At 44.7% G+C, this 24,649-nt stretch overlaps 1 protein-coding gene across 4 annotated transcripts in view; it reads right to left on the bottom strand.

The window, feature by feature from the left end:
• The window catches only part of EML6 (EMAP like 6), a 162,958-nt gene extending 144,273 nt beyond the window's left edge, over nt 1-18,685 (bottom strand). For all 4 annotated transcript variants that reach the window (XR_014523523.1, XM_083494010.1, XM_083494006.1 and 1 more), the window contains exons 1-2: nt 18,565-18,685; nt 14,105-14,996 (exon numbers count right to left, since the gene is read on the bottom strand). Coding sequence is in view for 3 of the 4 variants with exons in the window: in XM_083494010.1 (XP_083350136.1) it covers nt 14,105-14,301 (197 nt within the window). In the remaining variant the exon portion in view is untranslated. The remainder of the gene's footprint in view (nt 1-14,104; nt 14,997-18,564) is intronic.
• Between the last annotated feature and the right edge of the window lie 5,964 nt (nt 18,686-24,649).

The raw sequence follows: 24,649 nt of genomic DNA, 5'->3' as shown, positions 1-24,649 counted from the left end.
CCCCTCCCCTGGCCTTGCTTCTCGTTTTGCTTAGCTGGAACAGATGGCTGGAAGATGTCTGAGTATCTGTTGAAACTAGTCTACTGTACAAAGGTAAAATTTTGCATTGACTGCTCCACCTACTTCTGCCTATGGCCCCATGCATCATTGACATGTGGCCCTCAGAATATTATGTGGCCCTTGGGCTGAGGTTCCCCACTCCTGTTCAGCACAGACTGCACAGTGGGTACTGGTCCTGCAAGTACTTTATATTTAGTGTTTTTATTTTGTGTTTTTATGCTGTGAACCTCCCAGAGACATTTGGATGAAGGGCGGTATACAGATTTAATAAAGAAAATTTTAAATTATATGTGCCAGTTTTTTCTAAACAATAATAAATGATTAATCTAGGTCATTGCTTGGACAGAACACAGGCCATCCTGGGTAGAACACAGTATGCAAAGGTAACAGTAACCTTGATCTCTGCATTCTTTGATACTATTAGTATATAGCTGGAAAACAGGGAAAGTGAATGGGGAATAGTCTCTGACTATTTAGGCACAAAATAGATAAAATACTTGTATACAAGCTAAAAAACAAGACAAAACACCCCCACTGATTTTTGAGCCAAGCATTTTCCACAGTTGTAATTTAGAGACCATTTTTCCATAACAGTGCAGAGATAATTCTCTCTGATGTGCTTATCTGCGGGAAAAGAGACTCTTTAGCTGACTGAATTACCGGGCTCAGGTGAGACACTCACTTCAGAAAAAAAAAGCACAGCAAGAAAAACACTTGGGGCAAACGATAGAAAAGAGATATCATTACTAGCATAAGTAACAGGCCGGTTTGACAAGCTGGAGGCCTGCAATTTAAAGACAATACATGGACCAACACCCTTGATGTAGTGCTCCTTTTCCTTGATTTTCTTTTGGGTGCCAATAAACACCAAAAGAAGAAGACTGTGCTAGCATGAATTTTCAGTACCAGGTTCCCTGCAAAGAAAAGCCCTGCATATCCCAAACAGTATTTTATTTTTATATACAGATTTGCACCCCTCATTCTATTACCAGTGCACTAATCAGAATTGCCTCACAGTAGTCATGAGCACTGTGGGTTAAACCACAGAACCTAGGACTTGCTGATCAGAAGGTCGGCGGTTCGAATCCCCATGATGGAGTGAGCTCCCGTTGCTCGGTCCCAGCTCCTGCCAACCTAGCAGTTTTAAAGCACGTCAAAGTTCAAGTAGATAAATAGGTACTGCTCCAGCGGGAAGGTAAATGGCGTTTCTGTGCGCTGCTCTGGTTTGCCAGAAGCGGCTTAGTCATGCTGGCCACATGACCCGGAAGCTGTATGCTGGCTCCCTCGGCCAATAAAGCGAGATGAGCGCCGCAACCCCAGAGTCGTCCGCAACTGGACCTAACGGTCAGGGGTCCCTTTACCTAGTCATGAGCAAAGCAGATTCTGGTACATTTTCTAGGGTGCACATTCCAGTTCTGCAGACCACGCTGGATGCACTAGATGGGTGATGTCATCACACCACCTGAAGAGCAAGAATAGAACTAGAACATGCCCAGTTCTGCTGCCGTGGCTGCATATCTCAGGGGAGCTGAGTGATGGGTGTCAAATTTGGAGAAGCTTGTGCACCACTGCTGGACTTCTCACTGAAGAGAAACCCTGGTAAGAACTTTTGGAACCTGAGAAGTCCCTAGGACAGTGCCCTACCTAAGCTTTGCAAGGGACAGCAGTTTTCCATTTGTCTAAAAAACAAGTACAGTCATTCAGAATCCTGCCTGCATTCTAGTGTGATCTTCTCTGGTTTGCATCGTTCTGATGCATTACGTGAACTTAAAGGCAGCTGTCCTTCAAAATTTACACTTTTGAGTTTTGCAATGCACTCCTACCAAATAATGCAGCTAGGCACTTTAGTTGAGACTCCTGCATTGCTGGGGGTTGGACTAGATGACCCTCTGGTATCCCAGATTTAAATTCTTCCCTGGTCTCCTTGCTGGCCCTAGTAGGACCAACTTGACCAGTTAGCCCTGGTGATCATTTGATGTCTACTGGCTCATTTTTGTCCGTCCCCCCCCCCAAAAAATGACCCCTGAATTTTTGAATTTCATTGATATTGATGCTGCATTTTTATGTTGTATTTTATGCTGTTTTTAAGTCACATTTTAATCAACATTTTATATTTGCTGTTAGCCGCCCTGAGCCCGTTTTTTTAAACCAGAAAGGTTGGGGCATAAATAATAATAATAATAATAATAATAATAATAATAATAATAATAATAATAATTATTATTATTATTATTATTATTATTATTATTATTATTATTATTTTATTATTATCTTCCAAATCTGCAATTCTATGATTCTATGAAATGTGTATCTCAGGGGAAAGCAGGCATAAAAATGAAAACACTAGTGAAAATAGCATAAACATGAATTGTAGGAGGGTAAACAGCTTACAAAACTGTGTATGTTAGGCAAAATTGCACCAAAATGTTTATTATGTTAAATACACCCCCACCTGTCATTTCATAGACCTGGATATCTGCTCTCCCTCCCCGCCCCCCGCCCACCCAGAAAAGGCCTGTTTAATTCATGGGTCATTCCAGGTTATTTAATAAAAATAGACTTCCCAAGCCCCCGAGCAAAATATTCTCCATGAAATAATTAGAATAAGGGCTTAAAACACAAAGGGATGTGGTCACCACTATTAATGGGCAGCTGACTCCAGCTCACAATGACATAGATGGTCTTTCTGTAATTTGTACGACATATCCTTTGTAAAATATGTAAGGTCACCACCACCATGAGGACTACAGTAGTCTTGACTACAAGCCAGAAGCTGATACACTAATTGCAACTGGAGGTATCAGAGCCTTGAGACAATTCAGAACTTGCCTCTTTCCTCTCTGGTGTAACAATGTCATTGTAAGCACATAAAAGAACTTCATTTGGCAAGGAATCAGTAGATGTCCTGAGCTGTGTGCTGAAACCTGCAGTGACTTACCCTTCTGTGACTTTTAACAGAGCCTCATCTTGTAACCTAGCCTGTAATTAGCAAACAAGCGACAGACAGATATTTGCGAAATCCTATGCAGCCTTATTCAGCAGGTGTTGCTTCTGAATCACCATCCCTCTTAGGATTGCAATGCTTGTGGATTTCCAAAGAATGAAAGGTTCAGCAGCAAAATTGTGCTATATAAAGGGGGGAGAGACTGAGGTGGGTACAAAAGTAATTTATCTGATCGTGTAGGCACTGTACGGCTGATAAGCATGATCAACAAAGCCTATTTTCCATAGCAATGCATATTCCTAGAGAAAAGACAGTGCTCTCTTGTTTAGTGGTTTAGTTCGTGACCCCATGGACCAGAGCACACCAGGCCCTCCTGTCTTCCACTGCCTCCCAGAGTTTGGTCAAACTCATGCTGGTAGCTTCGAGAACACTGTCCAACCATCTCGTCCTATGTCGTCCCCTTCTCCTTGTGCCCTCCATCTTTCCCAACATCAGGGTCTTTTCCAGGGAGTCTTCTCTTCTCATGAGGTGGCCAAAGTACTGGAGCCTCAGCTTCAGGATCTGTCCTTCCAGTGAGCACTCAGGGCTGATTTCCTTCAGAATGGAGAGGTTTGATCTTCTTGCAGTCCACGGGACTCTCAGGAGTCTCCTCCAGCTCCATAATTCAAAAGCATCAATTCTTCGGCGATCAGCCTTCTTTATGATCCAGCTCTCACTTCCATACATCACTACTGGGAAAACCATAGCTTTAACTATAAGGACCTTTGTTGGCAAGGTGATGTATCTGCTCATCACCTGTGCTCTCTACTGACAGCAAATTCATTCTCTGGGTACTGATCCTTAGGTAGCCAAATGGCACTATACAGGGATTTATTTTTCAGCTGGAGCTCACCGGAGCTCAGCTCTTGCACCTCTCAAGTGGGTACCACTGCCATTCTAAGAGAACAAGGGAAAAGTTCATGATGAGCTCCAGCACATCTTCTTCTAGAAAAATAGCACTGGCACAATATATACACTCACACACAAGTGAAGTTTTAGCAAGCTTCCAGCAACCCCAAAGTTTGAAGAAGTGCAAAAAAAAAAAAAACCTTTAGGGGAAAACCCCCCAAACACCCTCTTAAGATACTAGCATGGGCCTCTAAAGTTTTAAGAATCTGGAGGAGAGGACAGAGGGTGAAGAAACAGCTTTTCCCATCCTTTGGACCCCCTGGGAAACTCAGCAAACCTGCTATACCCGGATAGGGATAGTGAAACTGAATAGAACACAGGTTTTTGCACACTTCTTAAATATATATTTTAATGTATTAAGCAGCATAGAAATTAAGTAATCAAAATTAAACAGTTCATACACACCTGCCCAAGATCTAAGATTAGCATCTAAGACCCTCCCTTTCTGGTGAGAGCTGTCAGTTTAAAGAATACCAGGGACAATGCCCTTTTCTGTGGTAACCTCATATACCGGGACTATCCTCCCCAAGGAAATATAAATCATAGAATTGGAAGGGACCCTGAGGATCATCTAGCCCAACCCCCTGCAATGCAGGGAAATGGAGATTGAACTTGCAGCCATTCATGTTATCAGCACCATGTTCTCAACCAGCTGAGCTACTAAGGCTCTAAAGGTAGAGGTAAAGGTAAAGGTAAAGGGACCCCTGACCATTAGGTCCAGTCGTGGCTGACTCTGGGGTTGCGGCGCTCATCTCGCTTTATTGGCCGAGGGAGCCTGCGTACAGCTTCCGGGTCATGTGGCCAGCATGACTAAGCCACTTCTGGTGAACCAGAGCAGTGCACGGAAACGCCGTTTACCTTCCCGCGAGAGCAGTACCTATTTATCTACTTGCACTTTGATGTGCTTTCAAACTGCTAGGTTGGCAAGAGCAGGGACCGAGCAATGGGAGCTCACCCCGTCGCGGGGATTCGAACCACCTACCTTCTGATCGGCAAGTCCTAGGCTCTGTGGTTTAGCTCACAGCGCCACCCGCATCCCAATTCTCAATCTCTAGAAGAGCCTTAATTACTTATCCCACTCTGCATTTCAGAAATGTTACTGTGCTGTGTTTCAGTAAACACTCCATCTGCTATGTCTGCTTTTTAATGTTATATTTTACTGGAATTGGGAGTGTTGTCTACTCTTACATGGCGTTTGTACCTATAGCTATTGTAAACTGCCTTGGGAGGCTTGGTACTGTACAACAGCATTACAACCACTCTATTTAATACACAAACAAGCTATCAGTTAAGAGTGGCTGGGACACGGAGCAGCCCTTATTCAAACAACAGATGCATTCATGTCTCAATATCCTTTTTATCTGCCCACCTCTCTTCGTTCCACTGTATGGAAGTTGCCTTACGGGATTCATTACTGACTTATTTATAACTTTCTATCCTGCCTTTAAACAAGGTTTTCAATGACAGTAGCAAAAAGATATATTTAACACTTAACAATAAAATATGGAAGTGCCCTTGCAGTAGCAAATCCACTACAGTGTGGTGTAGTGGTTAAGAGTGGTGGACTCGTAATCTGGTGAACCGGGTTCGCTTCCCCGCTCCTCCACATGCAGCTGTTGGGTGACCTTGGACTAGTCACACTTTGAAGTCTCTCAGCCCCACTCACCTCACAGAGTGTTTGTTGTGGGGGAGGAAGGGAAATGAGATTGTGAGCAGTTTTGAGACTCCTTAGGGTAGGGATAAAGCAGGATATAAAATCCAAACTCTTCTTCTTCTCCTCCTCCTCCTCCTTCTCTCTCTCTCTCTCTCTCTCTCTCTCTCTCTCTCTCTGATGGGCTGCATTGCCAGCACAACTGCTGTTTGGTAGATCCTGAGAATATTTCCAGGGACAGTGGGTCTGCTATTTTTCCTGACATTTTTGGATTTTCTGCTTGTTTCCCTCACCCCAGCTGAGCGAGTACTCTCTGGTAGCGTAACAGCAGTGTGTTTCCATCCACCTGCATAAATACGAGCACAGGATTGTTCTGTCCGTTGCCAAAGCTGAGCTGCAGCAAATGCTTGTAACTGGAGGACAGTTGGTACCGTATTTTTCCATGTATAAGACTAGGTTTCCCCCCTAAAAAATAATGTCAAAAATAGGGGGCGTCTTATACATGGGGGCATCTTATAGAAGGAAAAATATGGTATGTAATAAGAATGCCACTAATAAGGACACGGAAGGGAAGAATAGATTTGCTATTTAATTTCGTGTATCTTTGGTTGTCAGTGTCTCGCTGCAAAGAGGGCACTTAATTGTCCACCATGGACTTGATTTCCTGGCTCTGTTTGAAGCTTTTCCTGTGAAATAACATCTATGAACCCATCAAAGGATGACATTGCTTCAAGCATGGAGTTTCTTTCCCTCAATTGTGTCAAGAGAGCAAAACGCAGATATTCTCCAATATGGTTTCTGCCTGCTGAGATAAGCAGTGCAACAACTGAAATGAAGATCCACTCTACTCATAACAACCCTAAACCCCAGCGTTCTTTGTGCATTAATGTGTATGTGCATACACACACACACACACACACACACACAGGTGGAACGTATAAACTAACATCGGGACTGGCAGACTGACCCTATTCTGCGTTATTATTAAAGTTTCGCCCTGTTTTACATGGCTGCTCAGAAGAGATTAGCAAGCTTGCTGCGTAGTTTTAATATCCCTAAGACAAAGAATTCCACAATAAAACAAGAGATAAGACCTTAATCCCACTGCATTATCTTACAGTCAACCAAATTTGCATCAAATAAAATACAGGTCTGAACTTGCAGTTGATCTCATCTAGAGTAACTATCAAATTTTACTCTGTTAAATAGGCAAGCAAATAAAACTTGAAAAACAAAACAGGGTTTATGGAATGGAATAGAAAATATGATTTATGAAATTATGGAATATTTTGTTTAGGAAGTTATTGTAACGTATCTTAAAAGTCAGGTCAGTTATGCAGCTATTTTTTAAAAATAAAATAAAAACATTAGTAACTTGCAGAAGCAAATAATACAAAGGCAACTTCCAGGTGTTTGTCTAATTAATGCGTCTTGCTCTATTTCTGCTCTTATCCGTAGCTCTTTAGCGTTTTTGTTCGAGCAGAACTGCGATCACACCAACAGAGTGTGCATTCCTCCTTGTGTTATTTGATTTAGCCTTAGTATCCATATGAACAGAAGCACAGATAGAGCAAGCAGAGGTTAGAAGCTCAATGGAATAATGGCTGTGTGCATGTACTGTATTGAGATGGAAAAAAGGGGGAGAAGATGGAGAGCAACACCAGAACACAGGCATATCAAGGGAGAAGAGGGTCTTAAAATGTGAGGAAGCAGTTTATTGAAATGACCTGCTGTGACTCAACGCTGTTTGAAGTAAACTTAAGAGGGACTGCTTGTCAAAAGGACTGAATAAGCAGAGCTCTCACTGACTTGGGCTTCAGCTATTTGTTTCAATAAACTCTTTTCTATTAGCTTATAATGGTTTCTCAGGCCGTGAAGCAATGCGTGCAGAATGAGCGCCATGGAATTCGGCGGAATAACACGGGATTGGCCTGCCTCGCTACTGTTTCTCAACACGGTATTGACATTTACAAAGAAAACGGGCCTGCAACAAGATGTTGCAGTGTGACGCGCTCCTGTTCAGGGTTCCAGCCGGCCAGACCGTTCCCTTCATTACCCCCACCTCAGTCAGTCAGTATTCCATACCCACCGAGCATGCTCAGTCCTCGCTGGTGTTTTTGGGTGAGTGGGGGATTCCAAGGATGTTTCATTCTGCAAATCTTGGGAGTTCTGCCAAGCCTGCTCATACCTCCCTCCTGCATGTGGATGGTGCTGTTTTAGCTACATAAAGAATGTACGTTCACGGGGATGTGTTTGCGATTGGTGGGTGGGTGGGTGTATATAGGATCATTTCATCTAGTGGATCACAACAAACATAGAGGTAGAAGTGAGCAGCCTTCATTGTGCAGACCAGTCTTGTGCATGCAGAGGTGCTCCAATGCTATCAATGAAATGAACTCTGTCCATTGGCTAGGAGATAACATGGAAACTTAACATTCAGAGACAGCAGAGATATGAGATGCCGGTGACAAACAGCAACCGGCAACTATTCTCACGCCCTGCTTAAGGCTCCCTAAGTAGATATGGAATATCCAGGGACATACAGGGCGCTTCCAAATGAGCTGCTTATTCAACATTCGTCCTGACTGGTTTGCAGGTGGATTTGACAACGTTGGCTATTTAATGAACATCCATTCTGAGGTGTCTGTGCAGAGTTTAGAAGGCACTGCATTAAAGAAGCACTGTTCCAGTGCTTTCCCCCGTCGCTTCCGCTATAAGAGAGCCAGTGTGGTGTAGTGGTTAAGAGCAGTAGACTTGTAATCTGGTGAACTGGGTTTGCTTCCCCGCTCCTCCACATGCAGCTGCTGGGTGACCTTGGGCTAGCCACACTTCTCTGAAGTCTCTCAGCCCCACTCACCTCACAGAGTGTTTGTTGTGGGAGAGGAAGGGAAAGGAGAATGTTAGCTACTTTGAGACTCCTTCGGGTAGTGATAAAGCAGGATATCAAATCCAAACTCTTCTTCTTCTATAAAAGTTGAATCTTTTGCATGAACTCCCAGCACCCATGTCCGTCTCTCAGTACAGGACAGTTGAGCCAACTTCATTGTTTAAAGAGGTAGAGGTTTGGCACAGGCATGGCACCACCAGCATGCCTGCTGGGGTATACCTGTTAGGGGTCAATCCGGGGTGAAGGGGGCCTATGACACACATCGAGTAGGGACCCCCTGCGGGGTCGCCGCCTTGAGGAGTGCCATGGCCTTAGCCCAGGGGTCAGCAACCCGCGGCTCCGGAGCCGCATGTGGCTCTTTTACACCTTTGCCGTGGCTCCAGGGCGGATACTAGCAAGGGGAGGAGGCGCATTGTGCGCCCCGACACTCCCCACTGTGGCGGGCGCTGTACTGGCTGTGACGTCGCATGGGGGCGGTGCGTGCGTTAGTCACGCACCGTCCCGACGTCACCTTCCCGCCCACCCGCTACATTGTAAGGGGCATGTACGCTGGTCACTGCATTGAAAGGGGGCATGTACGCTGGTCACTGTTTTGAAGGGGAGTGAAGAACACACACACACAAAAAAGGTAACTTGTTAATTTAACGTTTATTTCTATGAGGAGGAGTAATTCTGAGGGGTCAAACAAAGAAATAATTTTAAAAAGTGACAAAAAAGTTATTTTTATAATGACGAGTTTTGTGGCTCCCAGTTTTTTTTTCTTCGGAAACGGGTCCAAGTGGCTCTTTTTGTCTTAAAGGTTGCAGACCCCTGCCTTAGCCCCTGCTTAGGCATTTGGACAGAAGCGACTCCTTCCAGATCCTTTTAATGGGATACTCCTGAAGCCTGGCGGGGCAGACAGAGGCTACAGCATCCCCTCCACCAAAGACTTCAGACATGCCCAATGCCTAAACTGTCACTTAAGCCAAAAATGAGGAGGTGGATAGCTGAGCGGGTTTAAATATCCAAGCAGTGGACCAGAGTGAAGCCTAGAGCCTCTGTCCGACCCACCTCTGGGGCGGAGCCAGCTGTGCAAAAGGCTTGTGATTGGACGAATATGAGTCAGGCTATGATCCACTTCCCAGGCTGGTGCGAGGCTCATTTGGCCGTCGCATTGGCCCGGGAAAACCCCAAAAACTGGTCTCCCACTAGCTCATGGTGGGGTGCTCAAGACACCGTCATGCAAAAACACCTGACCATTAAATGAAAGCATACTGGGTGAAATGGATTTGTTGTGCAAGACGTCCCAATAAACTATAATTGTGTCACCAGAATTTACGGGTATGTGACTGAATCCTACTCAAGAACCAGCAATAGTCTGGAAAGATGTACTTTCAAAAAGGGGGGACGTGAGGAATTAAACTGACAGCGTATGACTTATTAAACCTTTGCACATAAATGTTACAATAAGCTTGAAACCATTACAATATGTTACAATAAGAGAAACCATTACTACCGTGACCCCACATTTAAAGTATTATGGCAAATTTACCTATAAAAAAAGGAATGCAAAGAACGCAGAGATTTATCAGAAAGGCTTCAACTTACTAAAAAGTAAATGTCAATTCCATGTTGAGAAACGGTAGTAAGTCAGGCTAATGCCATGTTATCTGGAAGTTCCACTGAATGTTGCTGGGCTTACTCTAAGTTCATTGCTCCATGGCCTTAGTTACCTTCTGCAGCAATCCAGCTGTCTTTTCCAACATGAAAAAGCTAATAGAAAACAGTTCCTTGAAACAAACGACTGAAGCCCAAGAGCTCTGCTTATTCGGTCCTTTTGACAAGCAGTGTCTCTTATACTTACTTGAAACAACACTGTAGTAACAGGACCTGACTCACAGAGTCAGAATTTTCTTTAGTTCCAGGTATATTTTCATATATAACATTAGAGACACATGTGAGCCTCTCTCATGCTTTCTGTGTCGCTTATAAGTGCATAATAATACTTGGAAGACAAATAACTGTGTTCTGCGGCCAACAGAAGTTTTAATTATCAATTAGGAACCAAAAGGCTATTTATGCCTCAGTTTCTTATTTATGCATTGTGTACAGATGCTACTGTTGTTAGAAAGGTTGAAACAACTATGAACTATTCCATGAACAATTTTTTAGAAAGTTGTACGGCAAATAATAGTTTGAAGGTGACCTGGAAACTATAACTAATCCAGAATGCGGCAGCTAGACTGGTGACTGGGAGCGGCCGCCGAGCTCACATAACACCAGTCTTGAAAGACCTACACTGGCTCCCAGTAGGTTTCCAAGCACAATTCAAAGTGTTGGTGCTGACCTTGAAAGTCCTAAACGGCCTCGGTCCAGTATACCTGAAGGAGCGTTTCCACCCCCATCGTTCAGCCTGGACACTGAGGTCCAGCTCCGAGGGCCTTCTGCCGGTTCCCTCATTGCGAGAAGCCAAGTTACAGAGAACCAGTCAAAGGGCCTTCTCGGTAGTGGTACCCACCCTGTGGAACGCCCTCCCACCAGATGTCAAAGAGAGCAACAACTACCAGACTTTTAGAAGACATCTGAAGGCAGCCCTGTTTAGGGAAGCTTTTAATGTTGAACTGACTATTGTATTTTAATATTCTGTTGGAAGCCACCCAGAGTGGTTGTGGAAACCCAGCCAGATGGGTGGGGTATAAATAATAATAAATAATAATAATAATATTAATATTAATAATAATAATAATTTTATTCTAGATTGTACTTACAATGCCCAACTGGAAACCGGATAGCCAGATATCACTCACTAACTACCTAATATATATATTATTATGGGTGCCAATGCAGGCAGTAGCAGATTTATGGTTCCATCAAACAGGGTGCCAAGCTGAGAGGGCACAAGCTAATAATAATAATAATAGTAATAAAAACAAAAACAACTGTACCAAAAAGAATTATTGTGTGTGGAGGGGAGAAATATTGGGGGGAGGAACCCAAACTTTGTCCTCGCCCAGGGTGTCATATTACCAAAGTCCGCCACTGATGGAGGTCTCCACCCCCACCCCGACGCAACAGAACCTTTAGGGATGCAATCTTTTTAAAAAAGACTGTAGCAGGTGAGGGATGCTTAAACTCTCTACCTGCCCATTCCCTGTGTTTCTGCTGCTGCTCAGTACCCCTGCAGGTGCTATTCACACTTTTTAAAAGTGTACACTTAATTGCAACACCAACTTTGGCCCACAGTCTAATGCCCATCCTAGCTTCGCCATTCTGTATCACCCCGCTGACCATGCTAAAAGTAAAATCCCACCTGCCTGCATATCACTGGGATGTTCTAAGATAAGCTTGCTGTCGCTCTTCCTTTTTGCTGTCTTTTATTGTTCTTGTTATAATTAGTTTCCAGTGCTTTGCAATTGTTCTTCTACCTCACCAAGTATTTGGACAGACAGCTGGGTCGTAATTTTTTTAGAGCGGAATAAATGCGGATTCATCAAGAACTTCCTAAACTTGCTATTCATACCTCCACTGCCAAAGAAAGTATGTTTCTGAATTCAAGTTGCTGGAAACCACGGGAAGGGAGAGTGATTTTGTGCTCACGTCTTGTTTGTGGGCTTCCTGGACAGCTCAGTTGGTCACAGTGGGTCCTGATAATGCCAAGGTTGCGGGTTCGATCCCCGCATGGTACAGCTGCATATTCCTGCATTGCAAGGGGGCTGGACTAGATGATCCTCAGGAATTCCTTTCAACTTTACAATTCTATGATTCCCACAGGCATCTGGTTAGACACTGTGAGATCAGGATGCTGGACTAGATGAGCCCCTGGCCTGATCTAGCAAGCTATTCTTATGTTCCTATTATGGGAAAAATCCAGAGTGAGCTGAGGCTCATGTACACCCCCCTCCCCTCTCCTGTGTTCAAAAGCTTCCACTTTCCTTTTAAACTAACCACAATCAAGCATTATGTTTGAACCCAGATAAACTGTGGTTAGCTGGTTCTGATGCAACAGCAAACCATGGCTAATTGAAATCAGAACCAAAACCTTCTGATTTTCTCAGTTTCACCAGAGCGGAGAAAATTATTATATACCATTATTTGTTGTTGTGTCCAAACCAGGCCAGTCTGTGAGCTTGACCCTCACTCTCACATACCAGACCTTAACTAAAAACAAGTCTTATGGATTTCATTGAGGCTTACTTCCAAGTAAATATACTTAAGAGTGGGTTACGTGGAATGAACATTGAGCTGTACGGATCTGAGGGATTTATTTTCACAACAGCTATGATCTTCCAAGGGAGAAAGTGGGAAATCCCACTTTTTTTCTGGAAAAATCTAGAATTTGGAGCTTGGTGAAAAATCTAAAGCAGGTAAAATGATATTGCATAAGCTATGCATATTATTGTCATGCTACAAAAAACATTCTGCAAATTAACACGGTTACATGGAAGAGCTGCAGATATGTCAGTCTAATGCAAATAATTAGAGGCACGATGATAAACCAGAAACAAAATGAAAATAGGAGCCACATTTGGTAGATGGGAACTTGCATACATGATAAGTTAAAGGAGGAACCCCCCTGGTGAATATCAAGGAGAATCCAGAACTGTAAGTCAGATTCCAAACTAGTCAGATTCTACTAACAGGAAAACATGCTGTCTTTTAAATAGAAAGTTTCTGAATGCACAGGAAAATTTGAATGAAATTAGGACGACCCAGATATAAAATCCAACTCTTAATACACTTGGGAAGCACCGAGAGAATAGTAGAATGGGAGAGGGAAAATCCCAGCTGTTTTCCTGTATTACTTGTACAACTGTGTTTTGAAATAAATGACAATATAGCAGCAGCACAGATATGCCTGTTTCATGATATAAACTTGAAAGCTCCCTCGTATACACAGACAACTCTCTAAAGCAAACAAGTAGATTCTCCTTGTGACATTCTGTGGCCGCACTGAGGCTTCAATCCAATGTCAATTTTCCTGGGAATAAGCACCACTGAACTGAATGGCGATTACTTCCAAGTAGACACCTCCAGGAGGCACCGTGAGTCTCCAGCCCCCTCAAAAAAACAACTGACACCACAATCCTAAACAAGCTGGAGCAAGTCTTAGGTGGAAGCAAGTGTTACTTCCAATAAATGTATTGAGGAAGAGGACTTAAGCTCTACCCAAGTGCTGAAATATTGGGTTCAGGAACAAAACCGACTGGAGGGAGAAAAGATGTATTACAGATTTATGTACCAGTGCCCAGATGTTACTGAGGGAATAGCATCATCTATACCTGTTATCACTGTACAGGCATTAGTTTTCAAAAACCAAAATAATAATAATAATTGGACCAATGAGAAATAAAGTCTAGTTTTCCAGGAACATTGAATGACCTTCCCTATTCGGGGTGCAATTAAACTTAATCTCCACCAAGATCCTATGCCACACAAGAGGAAAAATACAGAGCAGATGAGATCCAGGTGAACACAGCAATTCGCATACACATCTTTGGATATATTTACTTTCCTAAATTGAAAGAGGCATGTTAAAAAACAAAGTGAGAAGTTGTGGGCTGCTTTGACAAACCTTCCCCCCATCTCCCCTCCCTGCTCCCCCCCACCCCCAGCCTGCCAGCCCACCGCTCCTTACCTGATAATGTCATCGTTGTGCCCCAGGAAAAATTTCTGGCTATGCTCTCTGGTGTTATAAACCACCCCGACTCCGGCCACGAAGTAAACCACTTCCTTGCCTGCCGTGTAGTACAGGTTGTTGCGGCACTGGTGACCCCTATACCCATATACCCACTCCAGACGCAGCTGGCATCTAGGAGCTGTCCGATCCGCCATGATAAGAGACGACCCCCCCCTCCCTAGAAACACACAGGGGAAAAAGCTGGTGGTGCTGCCCTCCACCCCTGCTATTCCTTGCCAGTTCCCGGTTCCCTTCCTTTTACGAAGGCTTCCAATTCCTGCTTGGCTGCCAAGTCTGGGGGCTGCACTTTGCAATGCTGATGGTTTTCAGGGGAAAATGCATCCGGGCAAAGTCCTGCTCTGCTGCTGCTGCTGCTTCAGCCACCGCCGCCGCTGCTGCTGCTTTTGCTAGTGCCGAGCTGCCACCATAATCTTCTACTGCCAAAGATGAGCAGCTGCTGCTTTCTCCCTGTTTTGCAACCCAGGCAACTTGAGAGGAGGGGGGCACCTACACAGATGCAAATCAACGCTGTATGGAACTATTGCATGCCGATTCCACCCAAAGAAGCCCGTTCCGGGTGTCACAATCGCCCAGGCGCAGGACACCGGTGGTGCTATGCTTCTTCTGCCCGACGCATCTTCTTGCAAGGGGAAAGTCACTGCATTTTTTAAATATAGTTTTTTAACGGTGTGGGGAAAAGGTGCAGCTGGCACAGGAATCCGCCCGTTCTTTTCAAATGCAAGCAATGAGCTTTAATTCACTGTGTGATGGCTCTGAACGTGCGACAAAGTGGTTTTCTCTGGATTTTCATCTTAATGCATTTGCAACTTAGTGCAAAGACAGGAAATTTCTGGGGGAGGGGGGAGGAAGGAAAGAAACCTTAATAAAAGCAAGCCATTCATACAAGTTGATCAATTTAATCACTCTACAGTATATATATTTTTTAAAAAATGTGTCAGCACCACCTGTCCACCCCACCCCACCTCCAGAACTAAAGGGAAGCATGTAGATAGTGATGAAACCATTTTTTCTGCATATAGAAAAGCAATGAAATGGTCCTCATTTATCAAATAAAGCATATTAGAATTCCCTAGGGTACATTTTGTAAATCAAAATAAGGCATTCCCCCCCTTCTCACTCTTTCTCATAACAATAATATTTCCAGTGGGCAAGGGGGGGGGGACGACATGTATGCCAGTCTTGTGGTTTCTCATGATAACAAACTCGTCTCTACTACTAAATGCGAGGGGGGTGTTTCCAGAACATGCACACATGGCACACACAACCACTGCCCAATGGAGGTGAATTAATGAGACACTAGGAAGCAGTGACAAACATTATGGAAATCAGGAGGGGAAGGGAGGAGGGGGAAGTGTTCCCACTAGCTAGTTACATAAATGATACCACACAGCCAGAGCACAACTGCTCAAAGCAGTTTCCACCCACTTTGTGCAGGGATCAGGAGGCACGGGTACCTTGAAGTCTGAGATACCATGAGGATGGAGGCAGAGAGTTGCCATCAGCTGCTAAGAATTTGCAGCTTCACTCTATGTGGTTAACTTAGAAGGGGTTATCCCACCCTTTCAGAAGACATCTGAAGGCAGCCTTGTTTAGGGAAGCTTTTTATGTTTAATAGGTTATTGTATTTTAGTGTTCTGTTGGAAGCCGCCCAGAGTGGCTGGTGAATTTATACCCATCTGGCTGGGTATAAATAAATTATTATTGTTATTATTATTAGCAGAGCAGCAACAGGAACTGAACGAGTTATCTTGCCCATCTCAGGTTTTTCCTTGCTGCCGTCTCCCTTGCCTCCTGTGCCTTTGGGATTCCACTGCAAAAAGGACCGTGGTCCCTATTCAGCTCAGCTCCACTTCTTTACACTGAATGGGACCTTGAAGGTGACATCCAAACTTAGTCAGATATTCAGGTATACTCTAAATATGACCAACACTAGATATCACTCTAACAGGTCATTATTTTCACCATGTCCTCTGAGAAGGACTTAGTTGGATATCACCCTCATTTAATGATCCAAAGACTCTCGCCTTGCAGCCAGCCACTATCAGACCCAGGGCAAGAAACTATTTCTTCCATGCAAGATCCCTCTGCTCACACATCCCTATCAAGGTGGAGCAACCGGTAATTTCATTAATTGCAAGGTTGCCATGCAGGTGGTTTCAGACCTTTCCTCCGAAAAGAACCTAGTAAACAAGGAAAGCAAGGGAATTAGAGAGAGAGAAAAGGTCCACAACTTTCCTGTTTTTGAGAACCATTTCTTCTACAGGTAGTTTAGAACAAGTTGATGAAACCTACGGCACAACTGAGGCCACAGAGATAAGCCCGATTAAAGGCACGGTGGCTATAGGCTAAATAAAAGCTGCATGCAGCTGAGGGGCTTGATTTTAAGCAGTAAGAGCAAAATATTACAAAGACTACTTTCCCTGTGTGAGAGAGAGCTTACAAACCACACGGAATGAAGTGGCAGCTGTGCAAAAACAAACACAATTTGTATGTGCTCAGATTTTCCCCTGCTGCAATTATATCAGAATCTACAGAGCAGTCACCTTGACAATCAAAATGTATTCTGGACCTACCTTATCTTACTCTGTAAAAGCACCCCATACGCCGAGGGTGACATATCAGGCAGGGCTATTTGACTGCTTCACAAATTCTACTTGCTTCCCTTCCTTCCACACTTATTTTCAGGATTTTTATTATTATTTTAAGTTTCATTGACAAAATAGAGAATTACAACTACAGAACTCTGGCCAAGTCTTCCACATGGGGTTGTATAACAAGGGCAATCTGTAAACGATGCAAGTTACTTCTCAGCAAGGATGACAAAAGGATCGAAATCATCCAAAACAGATGCAAGATCTACCTCTGATTACTCAATGGTGCACTCTAGCCATGCTCAATAAAACTATTCCTTTCTCCTCTGCATTTTCTGCTGATTTTTACTCTATGAAAGCATCAACTACGTAGCAATGCTTAGTACTTTACCGCTTCACAAGTTCTACTGGTTAAGCAACGGTATTTAAAATAGACCCAGAAACAAAATTTCTATCCTCCCTCAGGATCTCAGGGTAGTATGTGAAGTTAACCTTTTTCTTTCTCCTCTCACCGGTAGGCTGTCATTGCCTGTAACTGAGCAAAGAGGTAAATGGCAGCTTCATGGGGTTAGTTAAGCCCCAATTTATTTCATTGGGCCCACCCTAAGCAAGACCAAGTCGGCACCTAACCCATAATCAAGCAAACAAAATATCCAGAACACCTAATCAGCCAGTGTCCTTGGAAGACCCTACTTCCCAGTATTAAGAAACAGACCTTGGGTGGGAGAAGGACTTCTATTCCCTTCAAGGCGCAATTCTATAAACTGCGACCATGTCCCCTCTCGCCCCACAAAAAAGGTTTCAATCCTGCATGCTCTTATCTGGAAAAATGCCCCACTGAACTCAGTAAGGGCTTAGTGCTCAATTGGTAGAGCATCTCAGGGTCGTGGGTTCGAGGCCTGAGTTGGGCAAAAAGATTCCTACATCGCAGGGGGGGTTGGACTAGATGACCCTCGTGGTCACTTCCAGCTCAACAATGCCATGATTCAAAGCAGAGGCAGTGCCTCAATTAACAAGGCTGCCTTTCCTGGAAAGGTGCTGCAAGCAATGCCTCCTTCCTGCTTCCTCTCTGCCAAACACCATGCCCTTCAACAGCGCGACGGTAATTATTAGTATTATTAATAACGACCATTTTTCTAGGGGGGAAGAGGGCAAAGCAAAACACTTCGGGCTAAGTCTCCTCATAACATAGATGTCAACTATTCCCTTCTCTTGTGAGGAACCCTATTCGGAATAAGGGAATTTCCCTTTTGAAAAGGGAAACGTTGACAGCTATGCCTCATAAATATATATACAGAGGGGAGCGACTGCCAGTGGCGTAGCGTGGGTTGTCAGCACCCGGGGCAAGGCAAGTAATTTGCGCCCCCTAACCCGTGGATTTGCGCCCCCTAACCCGTGGATTTGCGCCCCCTAACCCTAATCCCCAGATGTTGCGCCCGGTGCGGCCGGCCCCCCCTGCACCCCCCACGCTACGCCACTGGCGACTGCACATTTTGCCTCCTCAAACGCTAGAAACTTCGTTTAAGGAAAGCTGAGAATCCAGGATTCTTAGAATAATGTACGAGATAAGATGTGATGAATATACCAATTGCAGGGAGGGAGGGAAGACTCGGCAGAGTCAAAGGGAACATATGGCAATACGAAGGATTGTTAGAAAAAGAATATCTAAAGAAAATAATAAAAAATTACTTGAAAAAAAAGAAGAGAATCCAGGATTCTTATCACTAAAAATAATAATTTTGGCCGGGCTACCCACACGACTCCCCCTCCCCCCCCCCCTCACAAGACAGTGATTTTGACTGTCACCTGTCAAGAGCAGAAGGGACGCCTATGAGACTGGAGCCCAGGAGAAGAGGAGGAGAGCAGAAGACCGCACGACAAGGCGAATGGACCTTCGTCGCCCTCCTCCTCCTCCTCCTCGGCCGCCTCAGCTCCCCCCCCCTCCCCCGCGCGTCACGCCGCCTCGTCCCCGCCCTGCCCTCCGCTCGTCTCCTAGGCAGCCCCGGCCAGAAACCGCCTCATCATTCGGCGGGAAAGGGAGGGAAAGCGCAGCTGCGTCACCATCGCCTCACCAGCAGCAGCATCTGGCGCATCCCCTTGGAAACCCCGCGGATTCCCACGCGCCTGCCGAGCCAAGCCGCCTGTGGCCAAGAGGCTCACGGGAAGCGCAGTTCCAAGCCCCGTCGGCCGCCGCGGGGAGAGCGCGCGGGGGGACTCCATGTCCCAGGGTGCCGAGCGCAAGCGGCTGCGCCTCGCCTCGCCTCGCCCGGCTGAGCTGCTCCGCGCTCCGCTCGTTCCCCGTCTGCGCGCGAGATTCCTCTGGGCGGTTTCCTAACGGGGCCGGGGTGGCTTGTTTGGAGAGGGGATCGCGCGCAATGAATAAAAGGGAAACTGAATAAGATTCAGTTCTGGACTCGGAGCGCCGCCCACCACAATGGGTTTTGCTGTTGTTGTTTAGTCGTTTAGTTAAATTAATTAATTTTATAATGAATGATTTTAGAGTGTTGTTTATGCTATACTTTTATACTGTTTTATTGTTGTTAGCCGCCCTGAGCCCGGCTTCGGCTGGGGAGGGCGGGATATAAATAAAATTTATTATTATTATTATTATTATTATTATTATTAGTCGTGTCCGGCTCTTCGTGACCCCATGGACCAGAGCACGCCAGGCACTCCTGTCTTCCACTGCCTCCCACAGTTTAGTCAATCTCATGCTGGTAGCTTGGAGAACACTGTCCAACCATCTCGCCCTCTGTCGTCCCCTTCTCCTTGTGCCCTCCATCTTTCCCAGCATCAGGGTCTTTTCCAGGGAGTCTTCTCTTCTCATGAGGTGGCCAAAGTACTGGAGCCTCAGCTTCAGGATCTGTCCTTCCAGTGAGCACTCAGGGCTGATTTCCTTCAGAATGGATAGGTTTGATCTTCTTGCAGTCCATGGGACTCTCAAGAGTCTCCTCCAGCACCAGAATTCAAAAGCATCAATTCTTCAGTGATCAACCTTCTTTATGGTCCAGCTCTCACTTCCATACATCACTACTGGGAAAACCATAGCTTTAACACAATGGGTTTTACTTCTGAGTAAACGTGCACAGGAGTTGCACGCTCCTTGCGCTGCTTCAGTTTCTTGTCCGTGTGTGGCATATTTTTAGGCTCGGAAAGCTTTCCGATTTAGCCTGATCGCCTGTGAAGCTTTACTCATAATTCAGCTTTACCCTAAATTTAGTGGGGCTTGGGCTGCAATTCTACACCCGCTTTCATGGAAGTGAGATCCTCTCCAATGAGCATTTATTCTGATTTATTTACAGGAACCGCAAACAAAGGTCATTATTTGGCAGGGGGGTGGGTGGGAGTGAGCCTGTTGCAGCAAACCCACTTTAATTATGCAGCCTGCATTTGCAGGATGCAATTTCTTCTGTTGGTTCAGATGTACGTTTTATGGTAAGCTCCTTGCGCATTTTATAGCTGGTACAAAGCTTTCAACGAATTTGTAATTTTTAAAGCTCTGGTTCAGGTTAGCAACAAGATTTCCAACCCATTAATGCATATGGGGCCTTTTTTTGTCCCCAAACCAGTGAGGAGGAGGTGAGAGCTCAGCTTCATTGCATACCATAAGGCAGTGTTTCTCAAACTTGGGTCCTCTGCTGCTGTTGGACTACAATTCCCATCATCCCCAGCTAGCAGGATCAATAGATGATGATGTCCAACAACAGCTGCGAGTCCAATTTTGAGAAACCTTTGCCAACCTGCCACCTTCCAGGTGTTCTGGACTACCCCTCCCATCAGCTCTACACCCCGGCGCTACAAATCTGATTAAAGGTCAAGGGACCCCTGACCATTAGGTCCAGACATGGCTGACTCTGGGGTTGCGGCGCTCATCTCGCTTTATTGGCCGAGGGAGCCGGCGTGCAGCTTCCGGGTCATGTGGCCAGCATGACCAAGCCGCTTCTGGCGAACCAGAGCAGTGCACGGAAACGCCGTTTACCTTCCCGCCGGAGTGGTACCTATTTATCTACTTGCACTTTGACGTGCTTTTGAACTGCTAGGTTGGCAGGAGCAGGGACTGAGCAACCGGAGCTCACCCTGTTGCGGGGATTCGAACGCATCTTATTATGACTGCTAAATGTGGCTGATGGGAGTTGTAGTCTAAAACACCTGATGGGCAGCAGGTTGGCCAAGGCTGCCATGTGCCCTGGAGATGGCTGGGGTGTGAACTACTTCCCCATTGAGCTCACAGCTTCACCTTCCCTAGGCAGGCTTGGGATACACCTGCTGCTGACCAGCAGCCTCTGACACTTTTCCCATTGGGGACGGTGGCATTTTTATTTTTTTTTAATCCCCCTTCCCTTCAAAGGGCACTTGGCACTGATCTACTCCTGAAACTAAACAGGTCTGCCCTTCTTGGCTGTTGGATTTCCTAGGAGTCACAGGGAGCCTGTATGTCAGTTATTATAATATAATATAATATAATATAATATAATATAATATAATATAATATAATATAATATAATATAATATAATATAATATAATATAATATAATATCCAAAACATCTGGAGAGCACCAAGTTGGGAAGGCTGGCATTTGTTTTCTCCAACTTCCTTCCATCTTATTTTTCCCTCTGCAACTGCTGCAGCCAGTGTGGTGTAGTGGTTAAGAGCAGTAGACTCGTAATCTGGGGAACCGGGTTTGTGTCTCCACCGGGTAGTGATAAAGAGGGATATCAAATCCAAACTCCTCCTCCTCCTCCTCCTCCTCCTCTTCTTCTTCTTCTTCTTCTTCTTCTTCTTCTTCTTCTTCTTCTTCTCCTCCTCCTCCTCCTCCTCCTCCTCCTCCTCCTCTTCTTCTTCTTCTTCTTCTTCTTCTTCTTCTTCTTCTTCTCCAATGCTCTTCCTCCCCCCCTTTTTTTTCTTGATACAGAGGCATGATTTGTTTCCCTGGAGCCCAGGTTACAGTCCTCACTTAATAATCACACTCGTTTCCTGTTTGTGCACCAAGCAGTTCTAATGAAAAACTTCCCCACAACCAAACCTGCAAAGAAACCCAGAGGTTTTTGTATTAGTTTATAGATTAGATGATTCACCGATGCACATTTGGGAAGGAACATAACCTTGTTAAAATTAAGCATTTCTCTTGCTCCTGTGCCCAGTGGTTTTAAAAAAAAACTAAGGCACAATGCACTTCCAAGTCATGCTACGTAGAAATTCCAAACAATGTTGATTTAAAAATCAATCTTATTATACATTGGGGGTGGGCATGGGCACCAGGGTAAATGGATTTAGTTCCAAGAAATCTGCCTAGAATTGCAGCTTCTATTATTCGGACAGGTGCAGTGTGAAATGTTTCGCTGAAACGATCTGATAACTCTATTTGTTCAGGATAATATTCCTCTGAACCGCATACACATTAGTGAAATTCTGTGTGTTTTGATTTCCTAGGAGACTAAGTGAGGGGAGCGTCAGAACCCCATCATACTGATTTAGGTTAAATTTCACATTCTGCATTATGTAGTTAAGCTGTTGAATTTCAACAGAGCAGGAGGATGTCGAACTAATTGCTCTAGGAACTATTTCCCCACCAACACCACCAATACAGCTCTCAGTTAAGATCTGTTGGGACACTCCTGTTCTTGGTTGCTATGGCTGAGCTTTCTATAAACAGCAACAGAGCTTTCAGAGCATAAATGCTTTGTTCATTAGGGCTTCCTTTCCTCTGGTAATGTGCCAAAGTAGCACACACAGAGAGAGATGCAGGATACAAAAGGTGATTCTATTTATTTTATTTTTAACCTGGGCCAACGGCTGTTGGTTACGGAATGAAGAAAAGTGGTATTATTACTCTTTGATGTACGCTGAAGCGAATCTTTGAGGCTTGGGGAAGCTGACAAACTTCCCACTAGAAATGGTTTAGCTAAAGGTGCCAGGGAGCAAGGCATTCTTCACCCTCCATTCTGGCAAGTAAATAGTATTAAGTCAGTTCAGGAACACATTTGAGTGGAGCAAAAGCACCCAGGAAGAGCATAGAGTAAGACCAGTGTAGCCTAGGACGGGGCATGGCCTGGCAATTGCAATATGCAAATATGTAAATAATTATTATAATTTAAGTGGAAAAAATCTCACAACAGTAGAAAAGACCGTGACCAGTGTGTCCTTGCTCTGTCTGCAGTCTGATGCTAACTGTCGATGGGCAACATCTGAACATGATGCATGGTGTATGTGAAGACTATTATAAATGTTCAATCCCTGCACATGAGTATCAGCTTGTCAGATGGAACCACCCCACTCCCCTCCTCAATGCTAGTGGTTTTCAAGACACACACACCCCGGAGCCAATTTCAGCCAATGAGAGAAGCACTTGCACAGGGCTTTTGCTGATGGGGTTAATTAGGTGAATCCCACCCACGTTATTTTGCAGGGTGGGAAAATGCAAATCTGCTAATATTTGTATTGCCCTCCAGTTACTTAGCACCATGTTTAAGGTGCAATGTTGTTGTTGTTGTTTAGACTCTTCGTGACTCCATGGACCAGAGCACGCCAGGCACTCCTGTCTGCCCATTCATGGATCATTGCCTAGCCGTGGCGAAGGGGCTTGAATAACTCAGAGAAGCTATGAGCTATGCCATGCAGGGCCATCCAAGATGGACAGGTCATAGTGGAGAGTTTTGACCAAACGTGATCCACCTGGAGCAGGAACAGGCAAGCCACTCCAGTATCCCTGCCAAGAAAACTTAATGGACAAAGAAAACAGGCATATAAAAGGTGCAATGAATCAAGTATAAATACACGGAGAAAGGGCAACTACTAAATTTTTTTTTTTTAAACCCCTGCATTTTGTAAAAGCACCTTTTCTCTTCTTTCTTACTGCAGATAAAACAGTTCACTTCGCACCAGCCCTGTAATCAACTAAATGAAGGTTGTTTTAAACAGCAGTTTTCTCTGAAAGATACTTAGGGACCGTAGCTAAGCCCTCACAGAGCTTCAGTTCCCAGCAGCCTTCATAAACTATAGTTCCCATGATTCCTGTGGTGGTGAGAGATGTGCTTTAACTGTATTTTGTGCATGCAACCTTAAGGAAAGGAGCTGCAGTTCAAAATACTCTTGCGCTGGCAAATTTACCTATTAATTCCCACAGAGTAAAGTCACAGATGTGGAGGCATGGATCTGCTTCTGTGCATCACAGCTGCCATGTTTGGAACAAATTACTAGATTGCGCTGTGTCTCTGCATTAAAACCAATGGCAGAACAAAACCCTGTGATTTAGCTGAAGTTGAAAATAAGCATTACTGTACAGTATCCAATGTAATGCACCACTGAATTTAACGTGCATCAAAATTTTCAAAAGCTTGAAACCAAAGAAGAATTTGCTGGCAAATGTAAATGCGTCATCAAATCTAACGCACACCCTAATTCTCGCGACGTAATTTCGCCAAAAAAGGTAAACATGGTATTTTTTCAGCTTTGAGGCTGCCTTACCAAGAAGATAGCAAGGTTTGGGGTGGTGATAGGTTGCAAGGCAGAGTGTACATGGCAATGAGCTTGTTGGGTCAATGGCCTGACTCTGTATAATGCTACTTCCCATGTTCATAAGCCACAAGTCCAGATGCAGAGGGAGAGAGGTGAAGGGAGAAAGAAAAGATCAGAATGCCAGGTTTGGCAAAGGGTGTCAAATCATTTGGTTTGTGAATTCCACTGCCAGCTGGTCACACTCACTGTAATATAAAACGGAGGTGACAATGGACATACCAGGATCCTGGGAGGTTGAATCTATAAGGAAGAGCAGATAGTCCAGTTGGGTGGCATCCATCTATTTTGGGAGACAAAGGAGGAGGGTGCCTTTGGGGGTGAAGTCAAACTGTTGGAAGGTTATATATAATGTTTGTTGGTCATTAAGTGCACTTA

The sequence above is a fragment of the Podarcis liolepis genome, assembly GCF_965112155.1.
Source record: "Podarcis liolepis genome assembly, chromosome: 3".
Classification (NCBI taxonomy): Eukaryota; Metazoa; Chordata; class Lepidosauria; order Squamata; family Lacertidae; genus Podarcis; species Podarcis liolepis.
The sequence above is the reverse complement of the archived record's forward strand: the minus strand, read 5'-3'. Positions and strand labels throughout refer to the sequence as shown.